The sequence below is a fragment of the Canis lupus genome, chromosome 3, assembly GCF_011100685.1.
Source record: "Canis lupus familiaris isolate Mischka breed German Shepherd chromosome 3, alternate assembly UU_Cfam_GSD_1.0, whole genome shotgun sequence".
Taxonomy (NCBI): Eukaryota; Metazoa; Chordata; class Mammalia; order Carnivora; family Canidae; genus Canis; species Canis lupus.
Window position 1 is genome coordinate 92,243,743 of NC_049224.1, and position 23,634 is coordinate 92,267,376.

The 23,634-nt window shown below is 68.0% G+C and overlaps 1 protein-coding gene across 7 annotated transcripts; it reads left to right on the top strand.

The window, feature by feature from the left end:
* The first annotated feature begins 33 nt into the window (after positions 1-33).
* CPLX1 (complexin 1) lies at positions 34-22,718 on the top strand. Of its 7 annotated transcripts, none has more exons than XM_038533667.1 (4): positions 34-148; positions 3,154-3,258; positions 16,206-16,381; positions 21,001-22,718. In XM_038533667.1, exons 2-4 carry the CDS (start codon positions 3,228-3,230, stop codon positions 21,196-21,198), a joined length of 405 nt encoding a protein of 134 aa, XP_038389595.1. In that variant the 5' UTR covers positions 34-148; positions 3,154-3,227; the 3' UTR covers positions 21,199-22,718. The 7 variants fall into 7 exon arrangements, with proteins under 7 accessions (XP_038389595.1, XP_038389591.1, XP_038389592.1 ...); XM_038533663.1 differs by lacking the exon at positions 34-148 and adding an exon at positions 1,588-1,727; XM_038533664.1 differs by lacking the exon at positions 34-148 and adding an exon at positions 1,589-1,727 and having other exon boundaries at positions 3,157-3,258.
* Positions 22,719-23,634: the final 916 nt, after the last annotated feature.

The window sequence follows — 23,634 nt, forward strand, 5'->3', positions numbered from 1 at the left end:
AGCTGCCCGGCCTCCCTGTCCTGGCGTGGGGCACCAGTCACTCTGATCTGGGACTGTCACTGGCCTTGTCTGTTTCCACTGGGAGAGTCGGAGACCTGGTCCGGGGCCTGGGCACCTGTGAGAACGGATGGGGGTCTCCGTGTGGGCGGTGAGTGCAGGACAGGCAAGGACAGGGCCAGAGAAGGCGACCGCATACAGGGATGGGGGAGTTTGGGGGCCGGGCAGCACCCCTGGACCCCGGGCTCAGGGCTCTGTGTGTGGCGCTCAGCCAGCCCCAGACTGTGGAGTCAGTGGGGCTGTGGGGTCCCCACTGAGCTGGGGGCCTCTGTGTTCCTCCCTCCTATGAGCCTGTGCCGCCCTGACACTGCCCTAGGGTCAGCTGGGTGTTGCCCTGCAGGTGGCTCATGAAGGTCCCGGGGTCCTGGGTCATGGGGCCTGCTCTGGACTCAGCTGAGGTCACCGCTCCGTGTGTTGCACCCCCAGGCCCATTGGTGGCAGGGGTGGAGGGGAGAGCCTGGAGCGGGGAGCAGCGACTTCTCTGCTTCCTGGGCGGACCGCTCCCTCCAGCATCCACACCCAGGTTGGGGGGCACCGGAAGGGCCAAGGCTGAGCAGGCCCTCAAGGCCCTCGCACACCTGGAACAGCCGAGCACAGAACACCTGTCCCCAGACGCGCTTGAGGCGGGGGCTCTAACCGGTGTCTGGAGAAGGGGGCAGTGATGCGATGGGACCCCGGGGGTCAGCCGGGGCAGGCAGCTCAGGGGCTCGGTGCAGCCCTCGGCTCCCCTTTGGGCAGCACCTCCCTCACCCGCTGGCCCAGATCCGCGGGGCAGGACCCGTCAGCAGGACAAGCGAGGATGTGGGGGCCGGAACCGGGGCCTGGGATCCAGGGAGGCTGCAGCCAGGCCAGTGTGTCCTGGGAGGTGCGTCCCGGGGCCGGCGCGGCCGGCGGGGGCGGCTCTGGCCGTTGGCCTCGACCTTGCGGCGACCCTGCGCTCCCCGCAGTGCGGCTCGGCGGCGGGGAAATCCCGGAGGCCGGGGGAGGGGGCGGCGGGGGCGGGGCCGCGGGGCGGAGCGTCCGCAGCGACCTTCAGGCGTCCCTGCCCGCGGGGGCCGCCGCCCTGCGCCACCCGCCGCCCCGCCCCGCCCCGCCCCGCCGGCCCCGCCCCCGCCCCGCCGGCCCCGCCCCCGCCCCGCCGGCCCCGCCCCCGCCCCGCTGGCCCCGCCCCCGCCCGCTGGCCCCGCCCCCAGACCCGCGGAGCCGTCCCCGTCGCGCGCTCCCGCTCTGAGAAATACGGCGGCGGCGGGCGGCTCCCTCCGCGGGGCGAGCGGGGCCCGGAGTCGGGGGCGCCCTCGTCCCGCCCTGGGGCGCCGGGGCCCGGGAGCGGCGCGGGGTCGCGGGCGGCGCGCAGGGGCCTCGCCCGGGTCGGGACCCCGTGGGCGCGGCGGGAGCCCCTTCCCAGCGCGGGGCGGGGCGGGGCGGACGGGCCTCCGGGACGGGCGGGGGCGGCTCCGTGGTCCCGCCCCGCGCCCCGCCGGCCCCGCCCCCGCCGGCCCCGCCCCCGCCGTGACGCTCGGCGCGGGCGGGGGGGGCGGGTGCGCCTCCACGTGACGCGCCCTCCTCGCCGTGCCCTTCAGCCGCCGCCGCATTCCCGGCGCCACATGGACCCCGCCGGCCCGAGCGCGCCCCGCCGCTGACCGCACGCCCGCCGCGCCCGGCCCGGGAAGGTAACCGCGCTCCCCCCGCGCCGCGCACCCCGCGGCCCCCGGCAAGGCCCCCGGCAAGGCCCCCGCTCCCCGCGCCGCGCCCGGCCCGGCCCGGCGGAGCCCCCAGCGCCCCCGGCCCCCGCCCCCGCCCCCGCCCCCGCCCCCGCCCCCGGGTCGCCCCGCCCGCACCCCGGCCCCGGGAGGCCCCCCAGCGCCCCCTACACCCCCCACACCCCCGCCGCCCCGCCCGCACCCCGGCCCCGGGCGGGCGCTGTCCGCGGACTCGGTGCTGAAGCGGCCCCGCGCGGCCCCTTCCTCGCTCCCGCTGCGGTCGGGGCTCCTGCCCTCGCGCCCCTCCCTGCCCCTCGCGCCCCTCCCCTCCCCGCCCCCCCGCGCCCCCGCCCCAGGGCCGCTCGGCACCTCGCCCGCCCGCAAAGCCACGGGGTGCGGCGGCAGCGGGAGCGGGCCCAAGCCTGGGGGACTCCCGCGGCGCCCCGAGCCTGGCTGTGGCTGCGCCCCGCTTCCCCACCCCCTCCGGAGCCAGGGGAGAAGTTTGGAAGAGAATCTGCTTTGCGGCAAGGGCGCCCTGTGCGCCAGCGCCGCGCGGGGAGGCGGCCCCCCCCGACCACCCAGCACCCGCCCCCCGGTCCCCCCCAGGCCGCAGGAGCGCGGGTCTCCTGGGAGGAGAACACCCGAAAGCGCTGGATCTCAGCCCTGGGCTGCCCTGCCCCAGAGGCCCCACAAGCGGGGAGGGGGAGCATTGCAGCCCCTGGTTTAGGCAGCGCCTCCGCACCGGAGTTCAGCGACCTGGACCCTGGAGGCCCCGCAGGCGCAGGTGGGGGCGCCCTGTCCTCCCTCGGGGTCTCCCACCCCAGTCTCCGCCGTGCTGCTGGCAGTGGGCATAGAACTTCCCCTGGGTACAGCCTGGTCTCCTGGGACTCCTGTCAGAAGCCGAGGGGAGCTCCCTGAAGGGGCATCCGGCCAGGCCCCACTCCTCCGTAGTCCTTTCGTCCCTTAGGTGGCCCCCACCCCTGTGGCCCAGGGCCCAGCAAGGAGGCGGAAGAGCCAGTCACCTTCAAACACCCCTTGGGCCCGACCGGGCTTCAGGCAGCCTGGCTCCTGGGAGCTGTGCTCTCCCGGGCTCTGCGCCGCATCCCCATCCCCGCAGTAGCCACCATAAGCTGGTTTCAGAAAACCAGGGACCAGGTGAGACCACTTTGTAGGTGGAGCAGGTCTTGGGATCTACGTGCCTGGATCAGGGTGTGGGGTGGAAGCCCCAGCCCCCGCTGTCCCTGTCAGTGTCAGCTCCGGCCCTCAGGTGGGAACCTGACCTGTGAGGCCATCCTCAGACCACAGACCCGTGCTCAGGGGCCGGCAGGTAGGGATGAAGAAGCCGCCCTCGCCCCAGCCTGCTCGGGGTGACCTGTGACCACTTCCTCTCCCCCAGCAGAGAACTCCTGGCCACACTTGCATGTGAGTTCTGATCCTTGGAGGAGCCGCTGAGGAATCAAAGCCATCGTCATGGAGTTCGTGATGAAACAGGCCCTGGGAGGTAGGGAGTAGGGGCATCGTGTTCCCAGGGGGTCGCTGGCCACACACCTCGCAGAGCACACTCCCCTACACGGTCCCCCTCGGGCTTCACCTGCCCACCAGCCCCCTCAGGACAGAGCCCGGGGGTGGGGGAGGACGCAGCCTGGCACACTGTGGTCAGGGCAGAGCTGTCCAGGCCGCGCTGAGGCTGGGGTCGAGGCTAGGGGTCGATGGTTAAGCGGCAGCACCCTCTCCTCTGGGAGGATAGCCCAGGGTGCATGCCAGGGGCACCAAGGGCCAAGTGCAACTGGCAGGGTCTGGTGGGCCCCATGGGGGCTTTGCTCTTGGGGAGCAGAGCCTGGGGAAGCTGTAGAGTGGCTACAGCAGGGGAGGCGGGAGGCCGCTAGAGCTGGGGCAGTGGGCTCACCCGGGGTGGGGGCAGCAGTGGGCACAGCGAGCCAGGGCCAGTGGGACCTAGGGGCACGAGAAGATGCCACGGTGGCCGTGCGTCCCTGGCCCCCTTCCACAGAGGTGGTGCAGCGGTGTGTGTCCTGGCGTGAGCGAGCGTGGGGGGACCGCCCGTCGAACCCTGCTGGCTCGTATCTGAAGGGAATCCCGTGCCTGTTTGGTTCAAAAGGACAGTGTCGTGGCCAGAGACCCTGGCCCAGGAGGCGGGCAGGGCGACGGACTGAGGTCCCCACCGGCCTGGGTGCGTCGCGCTGGAGCCGTGGGGCCTGCCAGCCATCCCGTGTGCCCCAGCGCCCCCGGCTGCTGCATCAGCTCCCCGCGGCTGCCTGCAGCGGTACCTGACCGCCGTCCCGGGTGTTTTCCCGTGGTGGCCTCTGTGGGCCACACCCTGACCTGGTCGCCTTCGCAGCCTGGCATGAGTCAGGTGCTGTACCTCGTGGCGCTGCTGCAGCGGCAGGAGGGGTCGGGGCCTTGCTTCTGGAGGTGGGGGGCTGCTATGCCACTGGTGGGGGGCAGGATGGCAGGGCCACCAGGCCCAGGACCGGGGCCCCAGGGGTGGGCTTGTCCCTGGCGGAAGCGCCGCATTTCAGCCGCTGTGAGTTAAGTGGAAAGACACTGGGGGCTGGCCTGGGGCCACGTTCCCGGAGATTTTGTGGTCAAGGCTAGGCTGCAGGTTGAGTCTAATTATAATGATTATGTCACCAGGACATGATTCAGGGACGAGCATCCTGGCTCCGGGAGCAGTCGGTGTTCCACCCAGCCAGTCCCAGGCTGTTACAGATAATTAATTAGGTGGCTAATTCAGGCCCTGAGGTGGGTTTGTGACAAACCTGAAATATCTGATTTGGCTGTCTACATGGCTGAAATTAGCTGGGTAATTGCCAGCCTGGATTCCCTTTGTTCCATGTCAGCCCAAAGTTTCTCCTGCGGCGGCGACGGGGACACGTGGGAGCTGCAGGGGGGCAGAGGCGCCTTGGAGCACCCTGTCTGCAGCCGTCACGGGGTGGCCCAGCCAGGTGCTGCTCCCAACACTTGTCACCCCCTGCTGGGGTTGGGGGCTGCGTGCGGGCTTCCCCGGTGAGACCTTGTATTTTATTCCCTCCTTGGACGGGCATCATTTGGCCTCTCAGGATGAGTGCGTGCAGACAGACGGACAGGAACGGACCCAGACCCAGAGGAATGGTGCCGGGAGGCCCCTTAGAGAGGTAGACCCGAGACACAGGGAGCAGGCAGGCGGCAGGTCAGCAGGGGACAGGGGGGCACAGGCTGCCTGGGGACCTGCGGGCAATGGGGGGCCCGAGATCAAGACGGACGAACCCAAGGGCAAGAGACACAGATGGACAGACAGATGTATCAGAAACAAACCGAGAGACAGTCAGGGCTGGACGCCCAGAGGCCACACCGCCGCGCGGAGGGAGGCCAGTGGCAGGAGGGGCGGCGGGGACGAGGGCCTGGACGCAGCCTCCCGGGGCCGTGGCCGTGGCCGTGGGAGACCGTCCCCGGCCGGCCGGGCTGCTGTGCAGTCCTGACCACGTGTCTCGTGGAGGAGCCTTCGGGGGTGGCCTGGTGGCAGCCGCGGCTCCAGGCTGCGCAGGCCGTGTCCAGAGGCAGAGCAGCGGGGCACCCACAGGCCCCAGGAGCAGCTGTTTCTGTAGGGCCGGGTCCACGCTGAGGCTCGGGGGTGACGAACTCAGCGCCAGCCCGAAATTCAGGGGCTGCTGGGCCAGGAGCTCGGCTGCAGATGGGACGGCGGTGGCGTCCCCGGAGACCCCAGCCTTCCCCATGGCCCGTCCCTGCATGCAGCCCCGCTGAAGCCCAGCCCAGCCGGGGGGCTGCTGGTGCCGCCGCCACCGCTGCTGTGCGGCCCTCGGTGAGGGCTCTGTCCTCCATGGTCTGTCTGGGGCCGCGAGGCACCTGCTACTGGCAGGAAGGGGAGGGGGCGCTGGCCGGGGTGGCCCTGGTGATGGGGCTGCCCCGGGGGGAGAGGGAGGGCAGGGCCCGGCGGCCGGGAGGGGCCTGCCCGTCGGGAGGGGGCTATCCTTGGACCCAGGGACTGAGCAGCGGGACGAGGGGCGGCCCCGAGTGGTGGCCTCCCTGCAGCGGGTAGGCAGCGGGACCACAGGGCGGGGCACACACGACCCCGGGCTCCTTTGCCTGCCGGGGCAGGATCTGCCCAGACCCTCCGTCCTGGGCCCCCGGAGCGGACCTGGAGGGTCTGCCCTCAGGGCTGGGTTCTTTGTGGGGTGACCCAGGGGCACTTTGGTTCCTTCAAAGTCAGATGGGATCCCCATGGACACCGCGGCCGGGGAGGAGGGTCCCGTTGGGGCCACCCTGGGACTCCCCCCAGATTGGATGCTCAGTCTCTCAGAGAAGAGGGCCTTGCAGAGTCATGGCGGTGGACTGGACACGGCGGGGGGCTGGGGCTCCAGGCTGTGATCTGAAAGCAGATTCCCCGAGGCCAGGAAGTGGCGATGGCCCTGGAGCTATAGTCACACAAGGTCAAGAGCAGGGGCTGTCGTGGTACCGAGGTCGGTGGCGGGTGTAGACGCGAGCAGGCTAAGTCAGGCCCGACAACTGGCTCGCGGCCAGCTGTCTTGCTGCCCTGCCTCGGGTGCCTTGTTCCACGTCCAGAGCAGGCTCGGGTGCTCGGGGCTGGTGTGGGGCGGGGGAGGGTTTCACGAGGGGGCACCTGGGCTGGGATTCGAGGGTGCACAGATGAGCCGGGGGCACCTCATGGAGACAGCAGGACGTGACGGGACACCCCCTGCCTTGGGCTCCCCGGGGCCTGGTCACTGTCCCGAGTCCTGGGGCGCTCAGCCTGGGCCGGCCTGGGCTGGGGAGGCTGCTCTCTCCGGGGAGTGGGAGGGCTTGGGGCCTGTGCTCAGGGCATCAGGGTGAGGGCTGAGCGGCCCCCGGCCCGAGGCCCGTGCGTCTGAGGGGACAGCGGCTCTGCTGAGCCAGCCGCGGGGGCGTGGGAGGGACCCGGGCACCGTCACCCAGCCCTCCGTGGACAGGAGAGCATCTCAGACACGTACGGCAGGGGGAGCCTCCGGGGGCCGCTGTGGTCGGGGGCCTCTGCGCCCTGGGGCGGCGGTCTGTACACCGTGTGCGGGGACGGTTGGGGGGCTGTTGGGGGCCGGCCCCCAGATGTGGCAGGGCTGCCGGGGTTCCCAGCTTGGTGCTCACACGGAGAGGGGGGTTGCAGGCGAGTGTCCCTCTGGGCCGGGAGCCCTGGCCAGAGAAGCCCCTCCTTCAGGGCCCCCCCACCCCCCGGTCTGGCACCTGCTTCTGTTAAGCATCCCGAGCACCCCTCCCGCTGGCTCTGTGACTCCTGGCTGTGCCAGTGTCAGGTCACAGGGCTCCTCCCGGACGCTCCCTACCTTGCCCTCTAGGACCCGGGTCAGAGCTGCGGGCAGGCTGAGAGCCCATCTGGTCCTGCTGGACCCCCGGTGTCCACCCACGGGAGCCTACCCTGAGGGTGAGGCCAGGGTGGCACAGGCCCTCCCGACCAGGTGGGCAGTGTTGGACCGCCTGCCCCGGTACCTGGGGCACATCAGGTGGAGTTGATCTGAGAGGCCGGCCCCAGGCCCCGAGTCCTCCAAGGCAGGGCTGCATCCCTCCCTGCTCGTCTTCGAGAGCGGGGCATCTCCATGGGCAGCCAGCAGCAAGGGGGTGACAGAACACCAACAGCCATCCAGGGTGGGCACCCCTGGGCTCGGGAGAGACCCGCTTATCCCACGTCTCTCAGAGGCTGGAAAGACCTCAGAGAAACGGCCTTTTCTCCCTAACCACGAAGGACAGCCCTCCCCGCAGGACAGCGTGCTCCTCGTTGGTTAAGCTACAGCTCGGTTATAAAGCTTCGGCCCCCGAACGGGAATAAAGTGGATGTATTCTACGTCAGCCGAGAAAGAAAGTCGTTTATTTCCGTTGGTTGGCAGGAATTCTGGTTGGGATTAAAGCGTTCATTGTAGGAGCTCCCGTGCGAGGGGCTCTCAGTGATCACACAGCCGCGGGGGCCTGCTCGGGGTCGCTGCGCATCTAACGCTGGGCCTTAAACCAGCAGAGTGAGCCCGAGACCAGGCAGACGCCAAGGGCAACATGGATCAGAGAGGAGCACCCGGGGGGCGGGGGAGAGCACTCCCGAGGGGTGGGGTGAGGAGCACTCTGCTGTGGGGTGGGGAACACTCGGGGAGGGGGCGTGGAGTGGGGAGCACTCTGCTGCGGGGGCGGGGAGCACTCTGGAAGGGACGGAGTGGGGAGCGCTCTGGGGGGCAGGGCGGGGAGAGCACCCCAGGTGTGGGGCGGGGAGCACCCTGTTCCTGTGTAGCAGGGATGGAGGCTTGGGGTCTGCGCAGCCCTTGCTCTCCTCCTGCCTGTGGTCGGGCTTCTGTGAGTCTCTTTTCTTTTCCTTTTAAAGATCGGCTGCTTCTTTCTGAAGATTTTATTTACGTGGGAGAGAGGGAGCACAAGCTGGGGGAGGGGTGTGCGAGAAGCCGGCTCTGTGCTGAGCAGCGAGCCCCACGCGGGCTCTGTCCCACAACCCATGAGACCACGGCCTGAGCCAAGACCAAGACTCGGGTGCTTGCCTGACCGAGCCCCCAAGTGTCCCCAAATCTCTGCTCTCTAGACTTGCTCCCGTTTTTCTCATCTCCCGGGGGTGGGGAGTCGGGGAATGACTTCTCTACCCTCTCAGGACTCAGTCCACAGCTCTGGCTTCCGTTTCTTAGGGGCAACCTAAGGGAGGGTCCCCATTCCACCCTGGAGGCCCCCTTGGGTCCAGTGGGCTTGACTGAACTGTGGCAACCGGACTGAGGCCAGACAGCTGCTCAGGACCCAGCAGAAGGCTTGGGGTTCTGGGTTCTGAGTGCTGTGTGCTGGGTGCTGCTGCTGCTGAGTGCCATCTATTGAGTCCCAGGTGCTAAATGCTTTGTGCTAAGTTCTGAGGGTGCCGGGTACTGATTGCTGGCGTCTGGGTGTTAAACTGTGTCTGAATACTGGGTAATGAGAGTGCTGGGTGTTGGGTTCTGGTTCTGAGAGCAGAGGATGCTGTATACTGGGTGTCTCGTGCTGAGTGCTACATGCTGGGTGCCAGGTGCTCAATGCTGGGTGTTAAGTGCTGGGTGTGGGTGTTGAGAGTGCTCCACACTGGGTACCTGGTGTTGAGTGCTAGGTGCTAGGTACTGAGGTGCTGTATGTTGGGTGCTGGGTGCTAGGTGCCAGTGCTGGTGTTGAGTGCTGGGTCTGGGTGTTTAGTGCTGCACGCTGGGTATGTGGTGCTGAGGGTGCTAAGGGTGCTGGGTGCCAGGTGCTCAGTGCTGTGAGTTGAGTGCTGGCTGTGGGTGTTGAGAGTGCTGCATGCTGGGTGCCTGGTGCCGAGGGTGCTGTATGCTGGGTGCCAGTTCCTACGGGGACTCAGGAGTGGGGACCCGGGTCAGGCAGCTGTGACAGGGCCCTGGGAGGAGGGTGGCCCCGCAGGGAGCACCCTGCCCTGGATTGCCGTCAGGGGGGAGGCTGTGGGAGGCCCACCTCCCCAGCTTCCTGCCCCGCGTGGGGCCGGCCGAGCACCCAGTCGGCCCCACCCTGTCTGCCCGCGAGCCCTGCCCCTCAGCCCCCTCACAGGGGACATGCCCGGCGCGCCCCGAGATCCGGGCCTGGATGTGTGGGGGGCCTCCCCGTCCCGGGGCCTTGCGCCTCTGGGCAGAGCAGGGGCTGGCGGGGCCCGGCCTCGGCCGCCGCGCGGCGGGCATCGCAGGAGAGCCGGCGCCCCGCGAGTGGGGAGTGGGCGCCCGGAGACCACGCCCAAGCCGCGCCCAGCGTCCCAGGCCTGGCGCCGCGTGGCTCACGGGGCCGCGTCCTCCCTGGAAGCCTGGAGCCCACGCCCTTGCCTGGCCCCCAGCAGGCGCGGGCATCAGGGGTCGTGAGGCGGGGGAGGCCCATGTGGCTGACGAGGGTGCGCCCGAGTCGAGGCCACCGGGGAAGGCGGGCGCTGCGCTGGCAGGCGGCTCTGGGCCCAGGGCCCCGGGGCGAAGCTGCCACAGGCCCCGGTCGGAGCCGGAGTGGCCCCAGGTGGCGGGCGCGCCGCGTGGGCAGTGGCCGGCTTGCTCTCTCCCCGGAGGGTAAGGGGCGCGGGCCCGATCCTGTCGGGGCGCGGCGGGGGGGGTTCGCTGTCCAGGAGTCTCTGTGGCTCGTGTTCAAGGAGGTGCTGGAATTGTGACCCGCGTTCCCCAAGTGCTCTCTACAGGGATCACGCCAACCTGCGCCCCCCCATAATGCACCTTACACGCCCGCTCCCCACGCACGGTTTCGTAGGACTAGTGCTGGTCAAACAGATAAAATGCGCTTATTTTAAATTGATCTTTAAAATCTTGATTTTAATCCAACATCTTTCTTTTACTCCATGCAATTTTTGGATACCTTATAGCTGCCACATTGTGATTTATACATTTTAGGTGAATTTTCTCTTATTTACTGACACTTTGCCGTGCTTGTTACTTGCCGTTGGAGTCTGCAGCGGTCCGGTGTTCCCCCGTATGTCCGTGCGCAGTCGGCTCGCCCGGGCTTGGGTGGCTTCCTCGTCATGTGTGGTACCTGCTTAGTGCCCGGAGTGTCTGCCAGCGGTTCCCTGGGTGCCAGACGTTCTGACTTCCACCCTGCTGCGCGGGATATTTTTGTTTTCCTAAATATATTTGTGAGCTTCGTTCCAGATGTGGTCGGGTTGCTGAGACACTTTGATTCTCCCCTGGCTTATTTGGGGCTCTGTTAGGTGGGAGCAGAGCCGCGTGGTCTGGGGGTGACTCTCCGACAAGCCTCCTTTCTGCTCGGACGGATCGCGCAGCTGGGATTCACGGCCCGTCTGCCCAGGCCCCTTTGCACGCTCGCCCAAAGGCAGAGACTGGGAGGTGGCACGGAAACCAAGACCCAACCTTATGCCACCGGCAGGAAACTCACTTCAAATATAAAGACATACGCAGGGTAAGGTAAGAAGGTGGAAGAGATAGACCGTGCTCGTATTGCTCAAAAGGAAGCTGGTGTGGATCCGCTGACAGCACACAAAGTAGGTTCCAGAGCAGAGGCTGGTAGAGGGACGAAGGAGGCCGCTCCTGGCGCCGAAGGTGCCAGCGGAGGAAGAGGATGTCGCGGTGTCCACTGTTTCTACCCCAGACACGAGCTTCACGACACAAGCAAAGGGACAAATAGACAAATCCTCAGGTTTAGGTGAGACACTCAGGAGTTGATGAAACAGACGGAGAAGCAGGAAGGACGCACAAGGACCACCGACCCTGCCTGGCGTGCGAACACTCCCGGTGAGCCCAGGTGTGCCTTCTGCTCACACGTGCGAGGGCAGAACGTGTCCGGGCCGTAAAGCACGAAGTCAGGAACGTGAAGGATTTCAGTCATGCCTAATGGGGGACGGGGCAAGAAAAGTAACAGGAAGATACCTGAAAATCCCCCCAGGTGCCTGGAAACTGGACAACGTGCCTCTGAATGAGCCGTGGGTCTGGGAAGATTCTCAAGGCAAACGAGAAAGGATTGTAAACTGGGGGACGCGGGGGTGGAGCATCTGCCTTCGCTCAGGTCAGGATCCGGGGGTCCTGGGATCGAGTCCCACCTCAGGCTCCCTCTGACCCTCCCCCCACTCGTGCTCCCTCTTTCTCTCAACTAAATAAAATCTTAAAAAAAAAATAAGAAAGGAAATAAAATTCAGAGCAGATGTGAAGGACACGGGAAGAAGAAAACCCGAAGCTGCATCTTTAAGACAAAACCGGACGTGTGTACAGAATGTACGCGGGCCTCTTGCCCACCGGTAACAGGAAGGCCAGCAGCCAGTTGAGAAGTGAGCGGACACTCACGGCCATGGACCCGAGTCCACGCTGACGCACAGCCTGTAGGTGGGTGGCAGGCGGCTCAGGGTCCAGGCCAGGCGTGGAGCGTGTGGTAGCAGGTGCCCTGGACGTGACGCCACCTGCCCGGACGGGAGGGGCGGATGCGCGTCCATGCGATGGGCCCGCGCGTCGGCAAGAAGGGGGAAACGCTGGGTGTTGTGTGCGTGGTGCAACGCCACGGGGGGACCTCGAACGTCCTCCGCGGGCAACCGAGGTACACCCACCTCGCCTTGGGGGGTGGGGGGGCTTGTGGTGAGGATGCTTTGGGGGGACGCACGTGTCCACCAGCTTGACTGCGGCCATGGTTTAGTGCGTGTGCACGTGTGTCAAACTCGTGATGGGCAGACTGTCAGGCCTGCGTGAAGCTGTTGTGAACCTAGACCCTGAGCAAGGGCGCTGCTTCCGGCTGAGGCGGCAGGGTGGCGCTCAGGGGAGGGGGAGGGAGAGGGGGAGGGGGAGGGGAGGGCTAGGTGCACCTGCCTGCCCCTGGCCAGGGTGGGGCAGGGGTCTGGGGTAGGCGTGGGGGCGGGGCGCGGGGACTTGGGGCGGGGCGGGCGCGGGGGGCGGGGCACGGGGACTCGGGGCGGGGCGGGCGCGGGGGGCGGGGCACGGGGACTTGGGGCGGGCACGGGGGGCGGGGCACGGGGCACGGGGCCTTGGGGCGGGGAAGCCTCTGAGCCTGCAGAGCATGCGGTGGGGCCTGAGGAGCGCAATGGTCTTGGACGCGGGACCCTGTCTCCTTCCCTAAAAGGGCCCCCCCATCACGAGTGCTGTTTCCTCTGGAACTCCCCCCCGCCCTCGGTCGCCTGTCGCACTGCTGAAGTGGGGAAGTGGGGGCTGCCCACGGTCGCTCTCTGCCGGCTGCTGGCATCGTCCTTATGCGGATATCACAAAAATAACCTGAGGAATTTCCTTCTTTTCTCTCCTTTCCAAGAACAGTTTAAATATCATTGGAATTATCTGTTTCTTGAATGTTTGAAGGAGCCCATCTGTGAATTCTTAGACACACTTCTCAGCTTTTGACGGCGTGTCTTAGAAAATCCGCTTCATTCACGATTTCAGCCGTATTCGGATACCACGTATCACTTGGTCACGCTAAGGTCCTCTCGGTCCGCAGCGTTTTCCCGCGCATTTTTCCTCATTTCCAGTGTTGTGGCCCCAGACCTGCCGCCCCTGGTGCCTGAGCACCAAGTCCTGAAGCGGCCCGGTGCGCCCACTCGTGTGGGCCGCTCCCACCGCCGCCTTCTGCGCCCCTCATTCTTCCCCCGGAGGCGGCCGAGCGCTCCTGCCGCCCCAGGAACATGCGTGTTGAGGGCGCCGCTGGCCTCGGAGCCCTGGGCTCTGCTGGGTCAAGGCCTGCTCTGGCTCCGGACGCGCGGCGGCCGTGGCGACTCGGCGCGACCACCCAGCCCCTGCGCTCGAGGCCGGGCGTGGGGTTTCCTCCTGCTTCCCCGGGTGTCCCACCTGCGTCTTTCCCGCCGCCGGGCGCGCCCTTCTGCCAGCGCCTTGAGGTCAGTTCTGCAGCCTGACGTTTCTTTTTCAGACGTAAGATTATAGGTCGTTTCAAATTTATGCTCCCCTTTTCTTACTGTGATGAAATATTCACGGCATAAAGTGTGCCCCCGTTGCTCTGAGCACCCTGAGGACAGCGGGCTCACAGCGTGCTGGCGACTGTCGCACTGCGAGCCCCGGCGCCGACCTCGCCTCTCCCCAGACCCCGAGAGGGCGCGCCTCCCCAGCGCCCCCGGCACACGCTGTCTCGCTTGAGAACGCCTCCCCTCTGATGACCTTTGTGCCGCCTGCAGCTCCCCGGACACGTCAGACGCACGGTGAGGGCACTTCCCTTCGGCGGGGGGTCGGGTCGCCGACGTGGGCACTGCCACGTGAAGGTTAACGTGGCCCCAAGCCCAAACGAAGAAGGGGATGGATTGTTGGCGTTTCCGTGGGGAGAACGGCACGGACCGCACGCAGGCGGGCTCCAGTCTTGGTGTCACTGGCACCTTCACCGTGTGAAGCGTGCCCACCAGGAGTGCCAGCGTCGGCCAACCCTGGCATCCGAGGAGACGGTTTCTACCCACATGTTCTGAGGTTTTCTTGGTTAGGGCCAATCCTGAGGATTTGCTGCTTTTGGAGTCATTGTGGCTGGAGCATCGTCCCATATCTGCGCTAGTCCAGGATGCCCTGCGGTGGGTTCTCCCTGGGCGTCACCGATCATAGGTACGGACCACGTCAGCGGGGAAAGAGGCGGTGGGCGGGGGACAGCTTGGTGCCTTTGTAATACTTATTTTATTCCCTTTTTTTATTTTTAAAAGATTTTATTTATTCATGAGAGAGACAGAGAGAGGCAGAGACACAGGCCGAGGGAGAAGCAGGCTCCCTGTGGGGACCCCGATGCGGGACTCGATCCCGAGACCCCAGGGTCACACCCTGAGCCCAAGGCAGATGCTCACCCACTGAGCACCCCCGGGGGGGACCTCATTTTTTTCCTTACGAGATGCAGTAGAGCTCCAGGACGCTCCCCCAGGGACAGCGCGAAGCTGTCCGTGTCCCCCCACCCTGGGAGGGGCCAGGGGTCCGTGGGGCTGAGTCCCCGCCCTGCCTACTCTGTTGGTGGCCGAGCATCATTCGTATCTTTTAAAATGTGGGCGTTGGTTGTTGGCGGGTATCTGAGCACCCAGGCGTGCCAGGTGTTCTGGGTGTCGGGGCTCAGCGGGAGCCGGCGGCTGGTCCCGGCAGACACGGACTAGACCCCACGACCAACGAATTAGAGCATCATCTCCCGTGATGGTGCCTGCGGGCATGAGGCCGCCTGACGCCGCCTGTTTTCTCGTTTTTATCCCGGTTCCCATCGGGCGCCGCACGGGACTCCGGGGTCGTGCCTCGGCCCGCAGCACCCCGCCAGGTGCTTCCTGTCACGCAGTCCCCGGCCCGGCCTCGCCTGGGCCCTGCACCTCCTGGGCCCTGCACCTCCGCGCAGCCGGCCCCTGCCTCGAGTGGCTCTCCGGGCCGGGCGGCCCGAGCTTCTCCGCCCATGAACCCTTCGCTTGTCAGATTTCACACAATTTCCTTTTCACCTCTTGGGGGTGCGACGGAGATTGCGCTGACCTGTGACTCACTTTCGGGGAGCGGGCAGCGCGTTGTGGAACTCCCCGACCCTGAACGTGACAAGTGACTTTATTTATTTAGAAAAATTTTAGTTTTCCGTTACAGTTTATAATTCTCACCGTAGGTTTGTTTCAAGGTGAAAAATACTTTTCTCTTTTCAAAAATTGACTTTAACCTAAATGTAATGTGCTTCCCGGGATGGGATCCTGGAAGAGAAAAGGGACATTAGTGGGAAAAGTGACAACATCCAAATAAAGCGTGTGGTTGCCTCGGAGCCTCGCCCCCGCGCTGACCGAGCATCACAGCGACCGTCGGAGGGCTGCTTGGAGTGCACCAGCCCTGGGACCAGCTGGGTGGCTTCTGTGACCCTAAGACGAAGTCCAGGAGAACTTCCGGAGATGAGTGCTCACTTGTGCAGCGCGCAGGTGTGCATGGTCCCTGCTGTGTAGGGTGGACCGCAGGTGGGCGCACCCACGCCAGTGACCAGCATGCAGGGTGCCCAGCGGGTCGGAGCGGTGGACAGCGTTCTGGAACGTGAGCTCTCGGAACAGCAGCAGGTGCATGTGCCTAAGGGGGACACCAGAGCCTCCCCCCAAGCGGTTGGAGACTTCTGCAGAGCGTGGGGGGGGGAGGAGACGGACCGTCATGTTAGCAGGGGCACGGAAGGGGCAGGCCCGGGGGCAGAGCTGGGGCAGGGGTCTGGGCAGGGGTGCTCTGTGTGGGTGCTGCGGGTTCCCGTCCGACCCCCTCCCAGCACTGGTTGGGACGCCCCCGCCACGTCCTGAGCTGGGGGGTGGGCCGGGCAGGGTGGGGTCCGCGCTCCCGCGAACATGGGGGCGCAGGTCCCAACGTGGGGCCCTGAATTCAGGGAGAAGGGGGGCGGGGTGGCGATGGGCATCAGAGCAGGCTGGGGACGGGGGCATGACGGCGGCTCCCCCCCCCACCAGCCTGTCTCTGGGGCTCCCAAGTGCACCCCACCGGCTCACCTGGGGCAGTGCTTGGGTGGGCTCCTCGGGTCAGAGGGTGGAGGCTCGCACCCGCAGGGCAGGGGCTGAGGGTGGGGGTGCCCCAGCAGCTGGCCGCCCCTCCTCGCGCTGCGCCCTGGGAGCCTTGGGTGCCGGCTGAGCCCCGAGGCTGTAATTCCACGTGTGTCCCGTGGGCCGAGGACGGAGGGCGGCGGCGGACGTGCTTGTTGTTGCCCGTGAATCAGGAGCTCGTGACAAAAGTGGCGTCTGGTGCCGCCGAGAAATTGGGGCCCCGGTGCTGCCGACCACGGCCTCGGAGCTCAGACCCAGGGCCCCAGCACCTGCACCGCCTGCGCTTGCACACGAGACCCCGGCCCCGGGCTCCCGGGCACACGCGTGCGGCCCTGCCCCCTGCCGCCCAGACCGCCTCCCCCTCCCCGAGACACAGGAGGACACCCCAGGACCGCGGAGGGGGGAGGTTGGGGGGGCCCTCCCTGGGCAGCGCAGCCAACGGGAGCTGGCGGGACTGAGCGGCCTCCTGTCTGCAGGAGCCACAAAGGACATGGGGAAGATGCTGGGGGGTGACGAGGAGAAGGACCCCGACGCGGCCAAGAAGGAGGAGGAGCGCCAGGAGGCCCTGCGGCAGGAGGAGGAGGAGCGCAAGGCCAAGTACGCCAAGATGGAGGCGGAGCGTGAGGCCATGCGCCAGGGCATCCGGGACAAGGTGGGCACGGGGCTGGGGACAGGGTGGGGGGGGGGGACACGCGGGGCCCTGGGGACGGGGACGTGCTGGGCTTCCTCCGCCCACCTTTTGCCGGCTCCACGGAACAGACCTTGGGATTGGACCGTCCAGAGCCCTGGGGGGTGGGCGGGGGTCCTGTCCTCTCGTGGGGTCTCCAGGCCCCCAGGACCGGCCGTGGTCTGCGGCCTCCACCCCGCGCGTCCCGGAGCGGCTCTCACCTGCCCCACCCCAGGTTCTAGGGGGAGGCCCCCCAGCGGGTAGGCGCCCGGGGCCCTGGCGGGTGAGTCATCATGGGCAGGGCCGTGCTCCCGGGCACCCCTGGGGGTCGCCGGGCCCAGGTGCGGGGGAGGGGGGGCTGCCTTGCTTGGTTCCCTGGTGCCCCTCACCCTATGACCCTGGCTCCTGGTCCGAGGGAGGAGATCTGCGTGGCCCCGGCCCTGCAGGGCGTGCGGTGTGCAGGCGTGGCATGGAGAGCTCCACTCACCTGGGGGACGAGCCAGGCCCCCCAAGGTTGGGGGGCGCCCCTGGGGTGGCTGCAGGCCTCCGGGGCACACAGGGCCTTGGCTTCGGTGGGGGTGCGGATGGCAGACCTCGCCACCCAGCACTGCTCCCTGGGTGCCTTTGGGGACCTGCAGAGACCTCCCCTGGCTTTGCCCGGTGCGCTGGTCCCCCTGCGGTCCCAGGTCAGGCCGTGGCTGGGGCGGGGAATGGGGACGGGTCGGGGGGCAGGACGAGGACGGCAGGTGCCGGGCGGGGTGTCGTCCACGGGGTGGGCGGGCCGGGGCCCGTGTCTGAGGCCCACGTCTCCCTGTCCGTCTGCCTGCGTCCAGCGACGCAGCTGCCCCAGGTGGTCACCCCAATGTGTCCTCACCCTCGAGCCTGCAAACAGGTCACGGTGCTTGGACAGGTCTCGGCGCCCCTGGGGTGCGATGGGGCGGCCTGCTGCCCAGGGAGCGCCTGCCCTGGGCCCAGGCCTGCCGGCGGGACCCTGCTGGCGCTCCGCGTGCACGCCCGTTTCACCCCGGGGTCAGCCCCAGGCTTGTGGTGACTCAGGCCCACCGTGCCCCAGGGCCTTTGCCCTGGCCTCTCCCCGGTCTCCCCCTGATGCGCCAGCCCCCTCCCCCGCTGGCTTTGCTTCCCGCCTACTTTTATGGGACACTCAGGGCTTTGCCGTTCCATGTCCCCCCGACGGATGCCGAGCTGGTGAATGAGTGAGGAAGTGAACGAATGAATGAATGCGCAGAGGACTCTGTGGGAACAGAACGGGTGGTGGTGGACGTGGGAGCCCCTTCCCGGGAGCAGCTGGGGTCCTGCAGCCGGCTCCCCAGCCCCGTCAAGGCCCCGCGCCCTCGGAGCCCGGTCGCCCCATGTGAGCTCCCCTCCCGGGACCCCGTGGCCGGGCCTGTGCACCAGTCCCGTTCCTGTGGGCGCGGGGCCCCGTGGCATCTTCCTGCGGTCGTGGGGCGGGCCGGCCGCGGTTTCCTCACCTGCCCAGCCTGAGGGTCCCTCCCGCTGTCGCGGGTGAGGTGGGACCTGTGCCCGGAGGGTCCTCCTGCGGGGACGGCGGGGCTGAGCGGGGGCGCCTGCTGGGGTCCTGATTCTGCCGGCAGGGGCCTGCCCTGTGCGGCTGCAGAGCTGAGACGGTGGTCACCTGCGGGCACTGGCACGGGTGGCGGTGGTGCCGGGCAGACAGGGACACGGGTGAGCCCCCACGCGTGGGTCCGAGGCCGGGAGGCGTCTGACGTGTCCTGGACGCTGCAGCCCCAGGGGCCCAGGTCTCCCAGCGCTGTGGCCCCAGCCTCCAGAATGCAGCCCGCCCGGGGGGGGGGCGGGGGGGCTCAGAGCGGGAGGGGGTGTGCGCCACAGCTGACGCCGCGCCTGCTCGGGAAGGGGGCACCTGGTCCCCGCTGCACCCCCAGCACCACTGCCTGGCCCAGCCCCAGGTCCTGCTCCTGGGAGGTCTGCCCCACAGTGCGTCCTTCCCCCTGCCAGGGGACCCTGCCCCTTTCCTCCGGCTACCCCCCCCCCGCCCCCACCCGTGGGCACACTGCCCTTGAGGTGTGACTCCCGCAGGTGACCCACCTGGCCCCCAGGCACCTGACTTCCTCCGGCCCTCCCTGGAGCCACATGCCCCCAGGCCTCGTGGGGCTGGCCGGAAAACGGGGTGCTGAGCTGCCCAGCCCAGGCTCCAGCAGACAGAGGCGCGCGTCCTCTGGGGCGCGCAGGGCCCTTGGCGACGTCACCCTGGGAAGTGTCTCATCTCAGGGGTTGGTGGGTGGAGCGTCCCTCTGTCCGCCCCCTCACGGCCCCGCTGCGGGGTCCAGGAGCCACAGGTGAGGCACCTGCGTGGGTGCCGCCCGCCCAGCCGCCCTCAGCTTGCAGCCGCCAAGCCCACGCATCGCTTGCCGCTCCCCAGGCTTGGCTGAGGCACGGGTGGGTGTCACAGGAGCGTGTGGCTGCGGGTCACCAGCGGCTCTGAAGGCCGCGGCCCCGTGAGGCCGGGCACCTCCGCGGGGACCCCAGCCTGGCGCAGCGGCGCACCCCTGCAGAGAACTGCGACCTTGGGGGAGCCTCGCCGGGTGGCCCGGCCTGGGGTCTCCTCCCCGGTGGCCGGAGGGGCAGCCCCAACACCGCAGGCCGCGCTCGCTTGTGGGCCGCGTCTCTGGTCGGGGTTGCTCTGCTCACCGCACACGGCGTGTTCTCGTGGAAGCGCAAGTGTTCCCTGAGCACACGGGCATCTGCGGGCGGCCCACGTCCTCAGGAACCTGCTCTCCCCAGGTGACCTGCTTCCTGCCCGTGTTCCGCCCCTGGGGGCTCCAAGCCGGTCCGGCCCCTTCCCAGCCAGGGCCGCTGCCGGGGTCAGGGGGTGTCACAGTCCATGCGGCTGGCTGGCCTGACGTCCACGCTCACCTGGTGCATGTGCCGGGTGCCCTCCTGTGCCCCTCAGAGACCCTCCCTGCGCCCCTAGGGTGCACAGGGGCCTGTGGGCTGCTCGGGGGCCCCCTCATCCCTCTTGCAGCAGGTGCCCAAGGAGGCCACAGGCTGTGCTCTGGCCACGGGTGGGCGGAGAGCACGGCTTCCTCCTCGGCGACCTCTGCCACAGTGGCCGTCACCTCCCTGGCCTGAAGCCAGTGCGGCCTCGGGGAAACGGGCGCAGACGTTTCCTTCAGCATCATCAGTGGGTTGGGGGGCACAGCCAGCCCCCCAGAAACCCGAGAGCAGAGGAAGGTCCTTCTTGGAGAGCCAGCCCCTGCCCCCAGAACCAGAACCAGAATCCACTTTTTTCGGGAGGGGTGGACAAAGAGAGCCGAGCAGGAACCGGGTCCCAACCTGGACAGAGACTCCTCCCTGAGCCCGGGGTCCTGTGCTTGTGGGGTGCCCGCAGAAATCTGGCATCGGGACGATCACCGATGCGCACACTGACCCTGCTTGTCCCGCTTTACCCCTGCGAGCGCTTCCCTCGGGTGCGGGTCAAAACCTCAGGCGTCCCCATCCCGACTGGGCCCCCCCACGGGACACCAGCCCCGAGGCCGCCCAGGACCCCCATGCGGCTCTCTGACGCTCGTGCTCTCTGCTCTGGGGAGAAGTCCGAATCCGGATGTGGCAGGGCTGCCGGCCCGGAGTCCTTCCTGTGCCCTTTCGGTGGCCTCCGGTGGCCCTCGGTGCCCTGCGCCCGCAGCCGGCCTTTGTCCACTTGCATGTGGTCTCTCTGGTCTCTTCTTTCTTCTACAAGGAAATCCTCACCGATTTAGGGTCCAGGATCATCTCTTTACCCTAAGAGCAGCTCAAAGACCTTATTTCCAAATTAGGGCACATTCTAAGGTTCGGGGTGACATGAGTCTTGGGGGGACGCCATTCCACCTACTACACAGGGGAGACCTGGATGATCTCCGGGGGCAGAGACACAGGTCGGAAAACGGAAACAAGGGGCCCGGGATGTCCAGGCGTGGGGCTGCGGGGCTTCCACCTGGAGCTGCCACCGTGCCCCCTCCTCCACGGGCTGTCCACGGGCAGGGGCGGGGTCACCGCTGCATGTAGGGAGACGTGGCCGGCCTGAGGTGGGACGGCACCTCCCAGCCGGGGGTCTGGGCTGCGTGGGCGCCCCAGCCACGGAGCAGTGGGTTCTCTTCCGCTGCCTGCACGCATCCTGCCTGTCCCTTCCGCTGCTGCAGGACCCGGGCCCAGGCTGAGGACGGTGGCAGCTTCCCGGGAGGGCACCTGGGAGGGCACGCAGGGTGGCCGCGTGGGGGGGCCAGGTTGGGGTGGGGCCGCAGCTTTGGTGCCAGTAGGGACCCACCTTTCTCTCTGCTCTGCTCTCAACATGCTCCCCAACCCCTGGCTCCGGCTTCCACTGTCGCCCCTACACTCTTGGCGGGGTCCCCCTACCCCCCCAGGCACCCTCCTGGGTGGGGCCTTTGTCCTCCAGGGTCTTGGCGGCAGTTGGCGCGGCCCTTTCTCGGCCACGGGCACCGCCTCTTGGGGGGATCCCGAGGCGCAGGAAGGGTCCAGCCCTCCCGGGGACTGTGGCCCCAGCCAGACCTGGGGTTGGGAGACCTGCTCACGGGCTGACCCCTCCTTCCTGCCCGCCCCCCCCTCCCCAGTACGGCATCAAGAAGAAGGAAGAGCGCGAGGCCGAGGCCCAGGCCGCCATGGAGGCCAATTCAGAGGGCAGCCTGACCAGGCCCAAGAAGGCCATCCCGCCGGGCTGCGGGGACGAGCCGGAGGAGGAGGACGAGAGCATCCTGGACACCGTCATCAAGTACCTGCCCGGGCCGCTGCAGGACATGTTCAAGAAATAAGCGGGCGCCGCCGGCCCCCGCCGCGCCCGGAGCCCCCCCCTCGTGCCCTCGCCTACCTTCCCCTGTACCTCCGCGAGGCCCCTGAAGGGACATCGGGAGCAGAGTGCAGCCCCCCAGCGCCACTATAAGCCATAGTCCTAGATCTGCCCGCCCCACGCCCGCTCATGCCTCGGGAGCCTGCGCCACCCCCCCACCCCCGCACTGCCATCGCCACCAACACCGGGGCAGGGGTGCCCGCCCCCAGGGCCCCTGCGGTCTGTGCTGCGGCCCGGGCCCGCCCACGTGCTCCTCTGGGTGGGCCCCCCGAGCTGGGACGGCCCTGACCGCCCCCGTCCTTCCCCTCCACCCAGCAGTGCCCGAGGTCCGGGCACCGACCAGGCCGGCATCTCGACCGCCCCTCGGTGCGCCGTCCCCGCGCTGTGGGCGCTCGTCCGCCCCAAACTCAGGAGCACAGCCATAGTGGGGGGAAGGCCGCGTGGGCTGGGAGCAGCAGCCTCCCTGGGGGCGCGGGTGGGAGCCCCCACCCCCGCCGTGACAGCTGGTTGCGGGATCTCGGGGTCCTCCCGCCTGCGGCCGCCCACCTCCACCCACACCCCTCACGCTCATTGTCCATCTGTCTCTCCCCGTCCTCTGTCCCTGCCTGGCCCACTGCCCCGGAAGGCTTTGCTTCTGGCCCACACCAGGACGCGGTCGTCTTGCAGACTAAGGGAAACACAGCAATAGGCCCGGGGGTCATCCCCCCGCCCCGGGTGGGAGCACAGCCCTCGCCCCCAGAACTCGCTGCCCCTGAGTCCGTGGGCGCAGCCCACTCCCTCCCCACTTGGTGCCTCCGGCCTTCCCATCGGAGGCTGCTCTGGGTGGGGGTCCCCTGGCGCAGCCCCTGCACCCCCACACCCCCGAGGAGAGCCGGGAGGAGACTCCGCGCCCTCGGAAGCCTGCTGCGCGTCGGGGGGCGGACCTGCCCGGGACCACCGCGGGCCTCCCGAACCCCGTGTCTCCACCCTTGTTTTCCTCTGCATCACGATGTGTTGAATCTCAGGTAAACGAGGTCTTACGTGTTTGGGGGTTTTATCGTCACAAAAAGGCCGCAGCCTCGGTGCCCGGGGCCCTTTCTGTCCACATTGAAACGTCATCGTGTCGCGGGCCGGGGCGTGGCCCCCGTCGCTCTTAGACAAGCCATAACAATAGACCGCAATACTACCGCGCACCCCCTGCCCCGGGCCGCGAGGGCGCCCCCCGCGCCCCGCCGCCTCGCTGCGCCCGCGCCCCTGACTCCTCCCGGTCCCACGTCTGTTCTAAACGGCTGTTTTCACACTTCACGAAGGCAGCTCGGAGCCCACAGGGCGGGCTCGTACCAAGCCCGCGTCCCGTTCCCAGCGCGGGGCGCCCGGAGCAGCCGAGCTTAGTTAGACTGTGGGTGTCGTGTCCTCCGTCGTCACGCCTGGCCTCCTCCTGCATGTGGGGGGCCGCCGCGTGTGTAGCCTCGATGGAATCACAGCCAATAAACACCAGTGATTTCACCCCGTGTGCTCTTCTCTCCGGGGTCGCAACCCCGCCTGGGCAGCCAGAGGGCACGGGGTCCTGGGGCGAGGGGGGCGGGCCCCTTCGGACCTGGGCTCCCCGGCCCTGACCCCCCTTCTCTCCAAGGCAGCCCCAGGGCAATGGTCCAAGGGCAGACCAGCCCCTTTGGGGGGCCACCCTTCTCTCCCCCAGGTCCCACTGTGCTGGCCCCAGTCCTGAGGTCCTGCCCTAGTCTGTCCTGTGTCCTTAGGGAGCCCTCCCTGCGCTGCTGGAGCTCTGGCCGCCGCCCCCTAGGGCAGCCTGCCCACCCCGGGCTGGTGGGAGGAGGGGCCGCTGGCCCAGTGCAGCCTTGCTTGCCCCCTTGGGGCCCCCTCCCGTGTGGTCCCTGTGCCCAAAGCCCACCCGAGGTGCCTGGTTCCTTGGATCCCCAGAGACTCGTCTGAGCTCCACTTCTGGGGGCCTCTCTTCAGGGAGCAAGGCGGGGTCCCTGTGGTCTCCCTACACTGCTGCCTGGAAGTGCTGTCAGGAAGCCTGCCCCGCCTGGGCCCCCAGAGAGGCCGCACTGGCCCAGCCCTGCCCCCTGCGCCCCTGCACCCACAACTGTGCCCTGGAGGCCGCTCCCGAGCCCTCACTCCCTTACTCCGCCTCAGGCTGCCTGGTGTCAGGAAAGGGACGGAGGACCTGCCTCGGGGGACAGCTTGGCCCCCCAGCCCCAAGGACCACCCCGGGCGTCTTTTGCTCCCCGGGGAGGGAGCAGCTGTCCCTCCTCCCTCCCTGGATCCAGAACACTGACGGAAGTCTCTGTGCCAACTCTGTGCTTGGGGTTTGCCGGCCTCCCCCAGGGTGGCCCCTCCTAGATAACACCATTCCCCCCCCCCCCCCCCCCCCCCCCGGGCCCAGCAGCCTCCCCTCCCC

Coding starts and splice junctions, on each gene's coding strand:
- CPLX1 (XM_038533667.1), top strand. CDS start 3,228: ATGGAGTTCGTGATGAAACAGGCCCTGGGAG. Junction 3,259..16,205: donor GATGAAACAGGCCCTGGGAG/GTAGGGAGTAGG, acceptor TCCTGTCTGCAG/GAGCCACAAAGGACATGGGG. Junction 16,382..21,000: donor GCCAGGGCATCCGGGACAAG/GTGGGCACGGGG, acceptor CCCCCTCCCCAG/TACGGCATCAAGAAGAAGGA.